The sequence below is a fragment of the Cottoperca gobio genome, chromosome 1 (genome assembly GCF_900634415.1).
Source record: "Cottoperca gobio chromosome 1, fCotGob3.1, whole genome shotgun sequence".
Lineage (NCBI taxonomy): Eukaryota > Metazoa > Chordata > Actinopteri > Perciformes > Bovichtidae > Cottoperca > Cottoperca gobio.
The window spans coordinates 21,205,037-21,212,561 of NC_041355.1; the positions used below are offsets into that span (position 1 = coordinate 21,205,037).

The window sequence follows — 7,525 nt, forward strand, 5'->3', positions numbered from 1 at the left end:
TTGTTTGTCTTAAAGGTACAGACTCGTATTTAGATAAACCTGCCTTCTCTGTGCTACTGTACCAGTAGTGCGAGATGACTGCAACTTTAAGTGCGAAGAAGTGTTTGGGACAGAGAAAAAAAGCACCCTTATAACAACATTCGTGGTGTTAAGAAAAGGATGACATTTTTTATTTTAGTACTGAATAACAATGAAACACTGTACATCTTCTCCAATATGTAGATAAGAAGCTTCACAGTGGTGAAAACATGAAAAAGAAAAAAAACGTATCACAGTCAAAAACATGGTCCACTCACATACAGAACAGTCTACACGAGCATGACACATACAAGTTCTTCTTCAACACATGTCCACATTAAGCCAGAATGGCGTGGCTGGCTGTCTGAATCGGAGTAGTTGTTAAAGACGAAGCCAACACAGCACCATCCAGGGCTGAAAGAGTAAACTTATGCATAGTGTCTTGTATAAAAAGACATATCAGTCATTCAGTGCATGCCCTGATCCTTCCGTATTTGACTTGATGTATTTCAAGATTTTGTACAAAACTGAAACTACCTTGTCTGACACATTGTAACTGTGGACAATGTACCATGTTGTGTTGCGACCTAGTGACCCATGTTTACTTTCACCCTCAACAGAGTTCAAAGGGACGATTTGGGAACAGAGACTAAATGCTAAATCATTTATAGTGTTTGTTTTTTAACCTGCAACAAGTACCGGACGGTTGGTACCACAAAGCTTCAACAAAGTATTTGAGTTTCTGCAGTAGAAGCAGCATCCTTCTCGCACTCCCGAGCAGCTAAAAACAAGCACAAAGTATGACTTAGAAATAATATTACATGTCCTTTTCTCCTTTCCAGTCAATGTTCATGCAACTTATTGAGGATCAGGCCAAGCTGAATGTAGGAGAGTCTGGTGGAGCAGTTTCAAGATGTCCGTGTTGTCCCACCAGATCCTCATCCTCTACTGCAGTAGATGAAGTAGTTTCTCTCAGTGGACCCCTATAGTTACACTTTTTTGATTTCCCCAAAAAGACCCACACTAATTAAAACACAAGTGTCTCATCTTAGAGAAACCTGATATGCCCACCCCACCCCGTAACCTTTTAATCCCCCACAATGCTCTACTTCTTTCCTCTCATCAGCGTCTCTACCCGCTCCCCACAGATGCCTTCCTCATTGTTTCCTCATCCTGGACAGAGAGCTCCGTCAGCTTGCGTCCCAGTCTCTCGTGAAGGTCCAGGTATTTGGCCACGCAGCGGTCCAGGCACACCGACTCGCCCTTCGTCAACTCAGCCTCCTTGTAATGTGGCGGCACACACTTCCTATGGCAGGCGTTGGTCATTCTGGGAAGAAAAGAAGCCAGGAGACTGTTTTAAAAATACTTGTGCAACTTAATCTGATGTCCCACCAATATTCAGATAGTCAGATAGTCAATGCCACTTGGTAAAATTCTACAGCTCCATCTGCTGGAATCACTAAAGAAATGTTTAGATATCAAGTGCAACCTTGCTCGACCACGTTACTTACTCAAAGTCGCCATATTACGCTTGTTTTCAGGTTCATACTTATTTCCGTATTTTGGGTTTGTACTAGACACCCTCTGTCTGAAACAGATATAGCACCTGTCTCTTTTGGGCTAACGTTAGTTTGCTTACAACATTCGCATAGCTAATGTTAGCAAACTCATCAGGTTAGTTCACATTAATTTGCTGCCTAACATTTGATAGCCATATCAAAATATGTAGGTTGTATCGTTTACCTTTATGTTATTGGCGAAGGTGGTGTGGCATGGACGTGATAAAATGTATTAAATATAAGCTCAGTCGAGTATTTTATTAATTAACGATAAGCGTGATAAAACAATACACTGCGCAATATAATACAGTGGCATGTACCACATTTATTGATTAGGCAACCAAGTGATTTCCCACCATGGGTCCCAGCGACGGACTGTTCAATTAAACTGTAAGAAAGTGATAGTGAGCCAGCATGCACAATACCAACCATGGAACAAAGACGAACTTATTAGTACACGTCAAGTCAAAATGTCTGCGGAGAAGGTCCAGCTATACAATGAGAGCACATAGTATGTTCCCAAATCTTACATGTTGGTACTTCAACTGATACATGTTCATTACTTATAACAGACTACCTGGATCAAAACGTTTTATCAGCTAAATCAGGACAATAATAATTCTTGATCAGATATTTTTATCATCTTATGTATACTTTATTTTTATGCTTTTATTTCATTGGATTCTTTTTAATTTTTCTGTTGTGAAGCACAATAGAATTATGTTTTGAAAGGTGCTTTACAAACTAAATGTATTATTTATTATTAGATTTCAATAATTTTGCAATTCTCCTTTTGAAATTTGGCATAAACCATTATTGTGCATCCATAACATCATTATGAATGACTATTTATTTTAAGACTTTAAATACGGACTGTGGTATAGGGACACGCAATAATCTTTCTTATCATGTACGGAAAAACCAGGATTATATGACGCAGTCAATGTTAACCACATCAATGTAAGGTCATGTGCAACTGTAATTCAATACATTGTCGTTTTTAAAGACTCTACTAACACATTGAACATGACTTGCTCTGCGCGGTTTCATTGTGTTGCAGTCCTGTAGGAAGTTGTAGGTTAATGTAACGTTACAATCTGTCGGCCCGACAATCAATTAGTCTGTCACATGAAGTCATTCAAACAGTAACCAGGCGTAGCGAGCATCAAGGAGGGACTCTGTAGCTACATCGTTACTGAGCAGAGCTAACCTTAAGACACATTGTTACCGAATAACGACACGTTTATTAAAAACTATGAATGAAGGCCATGAGACGGTTTACTAAGGACATAGAGCTAGCATACATAAGAGATAGCTAGTTAGCTAGTTTTGGCTTTACCGGTTGTACATGTCGGCCATCATCTCCACCTCCAGCTCCGCTGCCAGCTGCTGCGCCTTCATGGGATCCATGTCTGCTTCTCAGTGCTGCTCACTCCCCAGCTTTAACCACAAACACGCAGTCCTGGTGACCCTCTGCAGCGGACAGCCGACAAGAAACTTACTTCTTTAACCTTCAAACCTGCAAAAAAAAACACGTGTGTGTCGTTTCCGCTCCCACTTCCGTTGTCAATAAAGCTGGATTGAAACAGAGCGCAGCGACAGCGCGCCCTCAGTCTGTCATCTCCACATTCATTCACGATACAGCAGTTAATCAGCGAGTACACGTGACTGTTTGAGGCTGATTTTCAGTTGAATATTGACATTATTTTGGTAAGAAAACGTTACATAAAACACGATTTGTGAAATCCTTTCCTAATTTCTCCAGCAATTAACAATGTCATTAATTTGCTCATTATTTTAGGCAAATTTTACATTCATAAAATGAAATTCTTGAAAACATGACCAACTCATATTGTCTTTAAACAAACAGGTCTAAGCATATATATTCTAAAACTTATCACATTTATATACCTGTAAAAGAAAACCCTGAAAATATATGAATAATGTTTTTCCTAATTAAGTAAACCTTGTGTGGGTTCACGTGTATGTTATTTTTTGTTTGTTTATTAAACTAAATGTATAAGTGTGTTTCTCCAAAAAAACAAACAGACGTGCAATTAATATATATTTTGAAATAAAGAATATTTATGTAATTTACACAACACACTGTGCTTTACAACTACAGGCTCAAATTAAGGTTTCTTTTCTGCAATAGTTACTTAAAAAGAGAAGTGCTTTTGCCTTAAATCAGAGAGTTCAAATTTCACTGAAAATATAAAAAATAATGGACAAATGTGAACAACAGTAAGAACTTTTCCCTATTTGTAATCAATGCTTTCGCATTTTAACGGAAATTAAACATCCATTTGAACCTTAAATATGAAAGTAAATTACCGTCAAAACCAGCACGCAGCCTGTGATTCTCGCATGTACAAAGTTTATACAGTGACTGATGGTGATTAGCACACCAAAGTGCTGAACTAGTCACACAACATAGTAAAAACTATGCTCAAATAAAAAAATGTTACTCTGCCTCATCTCCAGTCACATCAACCTCGGTCACATCTTCCTCCTCTTCCTCCTCGGGAGTTATTTCAATGCAGTCGAGTCTGTTCTCACACTCTCCGGTCTGAGGCACTTGGTCTGGGGAGTAAATCAGAACGTCAACATCCACGTCCTCTTCTTCTTTTGTTTCTCCTTGATCGCAGCCTGAGCTCTTGCTGAACCCGACAGCGTCTGACAGAGGTGGAGCAGTGCTCTCGGGGGTCTGTGGATTCAAGTTGTAGTTCAAAGGTATTTCGTCTTGTTGAGGCAGGTGGGTGTCACTGTGAGACGAGCTTTCATCGGTGATAGCATGATGCTGTGTTGTATCTAACACTCCTGCGTCACAAGCACAAAAAGAAGAGAAAATAAAACGGATTATTCAGAGTAATTGGGACATCGTTTTTTGGAAATATACTGGTACATTACATTCCCCCAAAAAATAAGGTGGTTATGTCACACTTGATACCATGTAGCCCAACATTTTAAAGTAGAATTTGAACATTTAAATGACAAATGATCTGTTCATCTTCACGAAAAGAAAAAACAATCCAATGAAGTCGTGGATTTGGAGAGTTGTGACATCCCTAGGTAAATGATCAGAGCACTTCTTCCACCACTGCTGCGAGGCTTGATACCACTAAGGCTGAATTGGAAAATATATTTTTGTGATTTGGATGAATATTCTGCCAAAACTTGACAATTTACTGGAAAACAATTTGGATATTCTCTTGAGATTGAAGTGGTAAATCTAAAAGAAAAAACTAAAATTTACAAGAAAGGCTTTTGAATGTTCTGATATTATAAAGTCACAAATGTGTGTAAAAAATACTCAACAATTCTCTGAGATTAAAGTTAAACATTTACGATTTACATTTTTTTGTCAAGAATTGCTTCAGTTTGTAAGGTGGGATCAACCTCATCGCCCCACAGACACAGACAGTAAACAGGGAATGCCACACGCACACGTTAGTGAGGCGTTGCAACAGTGTGGAACATAGAGATCATCCTCCATCTGTTTATTGCCTTGTAGTTCATAATGCACAAAAGTTATTTGTTGTTTTCTTCTGAATACGCCCAATTCACTCCAATGTCTCTTCAAAGTCCAGATGCTTATGATAATATGGTGATTCTGGGCTAAAATCACGGGTATTACCATGTCGCTAAATCCGATTGCAAGTATAATCTGATTCATCCACTGAAAGGGCATCACTGTGCTGTGATGAGGTTGATCCAACCTTGTGAAGTGAAGCGATGTAGCTCCATGACAACAAAAAACATGATTTTTCTGATTTTAGTTTTTCGGAAATGTGAGACTTTAATCTTAATTTTATGTCGTTGGGTATTTTATTGTCCCCAATTAGCCATTGTAAATATGTTCTTTTTCAGACTAACCAATCAATCAAATAGTTGAAGTTTAGCTTTTCTCATATTTAATTTTATATTTCCCAATATTTCTCACTGTACAAAATAAAAAAAGAGCTTGAAAATCTTCTCTCAAGACTATAGGAACAAACACTTTACCTTCATCAGGATTCTTTGATGGCTGCTCCCTCTCAGCTGCTAACGTGGAAACGTCTTCTCCCAAAACATCAACGGAAAACACGGGATGGGACTCATCAACCAACAAACTGGTGTCTTCACTAGCAGAGCCGTTTCTGTCATCTCGCTGGGATTTGAGATACCCACATGTTGACTTGATCCCGTCCCTGTTCTGAGGCTGAGCAATGTCCATTTCTGTCTCCTTAGGTAATTCTTCAACTCTGCTGCCACATGCATTCCCTTCACTTTCTACAGCTCTTGATGTTTCATTTGATTCCTGTTCCTGCATTTCTTTTGCCCTGCCTGCTTTTGAGTGCTGGTGTTTGATAAGCTTTTGAAACTCCTTCAGATTGACCATCTGAGGCTGTTTGGGTGTCCCAAGTTTCCTTCCTGCTGGGATTACTTCATTGTTATCGTCTGCCACAGCCTTGACAGTGCTTTCAGCACTTCTGGTCTTCTTCAGTGGTATTGCCTCCACTCCTCTATTCTTCCTCAGTTTCTTAGACTTTCTCTTATTTTGTTCACTCTCCTCCTCCTCCAGTAAATTGCGGTTAATTTGAGCCTCTCTGTTCACATCCTGGCTCTTTTTTTCCACCAAGGCAGGAGAGTTCTCTGGAGGGCTCTTTTCAACCTTTGTTTTCTGTGGCCTTCCGCGTCCCCGCTTGGGGACTCCTTCTTTATTGACAATCTGAGCTCTAGGGGTCGCGGGTTTTAAAGCTGAATCTTCTATGCTCGCGTTACTTGGCGTCTCTTGAGTTTTTTTTAAAAAGCCCCTGGTCCTGATCCGTGTCTGTGGGTCAGATTTGAGACCTCTAGGCACTCTGGTTTTCTCATTCAGATTGTCTGTGATGGTTGACGGCTCATTTGGTTTCCCTACAACTTTGTTTGGTATGTTTGAAGAACCGGCGGTTATTTCCCTTTCCTTCGCCAACACATTGCTGCTCGACAAACTGACTGAACAAACTCTCAGGTCTTGGGTTTCATCACTGACTTTCATACATTTGAATGCCAAAACAGAACTGGCCTCTTGCGGATGACTTGTGCACTTTCTCTTCCTTCTTTTAGGCGCCACAGCATCACCTTTAGTGTCACCTTGTTCACATTTTATCTTCCTGGGAGCAGATTTCAGTTCTGTCACATTTTGATGGCTAGCAGATATTGCTCCTCTCTCTTCCACCTCTTTCCCAGTACACAATGCTGCCCGGGTTCCCCAATTTTGTGGATTGAACAAACAGCTGTGCTTTGTATGCTGTGGAAAAGACGCACTTTTATTTGCTTTGTGAGTGATGGCACTGAGAGGAAACTGTAGTGATCCGGGGTTTACTGTGAGCCAGGGTCGCCTGTGAAAAGATGGCTGTGTCTGAATTGTATTGCTTTGGTCCGTTGAGTCGTTGAGGGTCGGCTGATCTAATGGAGAGAGACATGAAGGAAGCCGTAAATCATCCATGCAAGGTAAAGAATGCGAGGACTGTGCTTCATTTCCATTCGTCACGGGTAAAAACTCCAGGATGTTTGGATTGCGTTGTGAAGACGGTTCCTGGCATGCTGGGTAATATGTAAGGGCAGAAAATAGTTTCTGCCCACTGGAGTTGAGAGCTGTGGGTATGACTGATCGTGTTGTGGGTGCTTCAGGATATGGACAATTTTGTACTTTTGGACAGTGACATGCCCTGGTGGCTCCTTCCATCTCTTTGCACCATGGATGTGACAGATGGGTGATACTGAGGAAAGCGCCGCCGCCGCTGCTGCTGCTGCTGCTGCGTTAGCACAGAAGTCGGCTGTACAGATGAAAGGCTTGAGCAGCTGGGCTGGTTCTGAGCTGTAAAACAACAATACATACCTGTACAACAGATATGAAGACTGCCATAAATCTATCTGGAATTTACAAAGTTGAGTTTAAGGTGGGGGTTTTGGATAGTGGAGAA

The 7,525-nt window shown here is 40.5% G+C and overlaps 2 protein-coding genes across 6 annotated transcripts in view; both read right to left on the reverse strand.

Annotated features, from left to right (window-relative positions):
• Positions 1–139: 139 nt before the first annotated feature.
• Positions 140–3,096, reverse strand: timm10 (translocase of inner mitochondrial membrane 10 homolog (yeast)). The gene is made up of 2 exons (XM_029440545.1): positions 2,917–3,096; positions 140–1,345 (listed from the first exon to the last, which is right to left on the reverse strand). Exons 1-2 carry the CDS (start codon positions 2,985–2,987, stop codon positions 1,150–1,152), a joined length of 267 nt encoding a protein of 88 aa, XP_029296405.1. The 5' UTR covers positions 2,988–3,096; the 3' UTR covers positions 140–1,149.
• The window catches only part of LOC115013599 (BTB/POZ domain-containing protein 18-like), a 13,973-nt gene continuing 9,424 nt past the window's right edge, over positions 2,977–7,525 (reverse strand). For 3 of the 5 annotated variants that reach the window (XM_029440058.1, XM_029440033.1, XM_029440043.1), the window contains 2 exons: positions 5,583–7,440; positions 3,107–4,397 (listed from right to left, as the gene is read on the reverse strand). In XM_029440058.1, coding sequence (XP_029295918.1) covers positions 7,229–7,440 — 212 coding nt within the window. In that variant the 3' untranslated portion in view covers positions 3,107–4,397; positions 5,583–7,228. The other 2 variants (XM_029440025.1, XM_029440049.1) reach the window with 2 other exon arrangements.

Bases quoted from the DNA above. Each gene is read 5' to 3' on its own strand.
- timm10 (XM_029440545.1), bottom strand. From the start codon at position 2,987: ATGGATCCCATGAAGGCGCAGCAGCTGGCAGCGGAGCTGGAGGTGGAG. The intron at 1,346-2,916 runs GTAAAGCCAAAA...TTTTCTTCCCAG, and splicing joins ATGGCCGACATGTACAACCG to AATGACCAACGCCTGCCATA.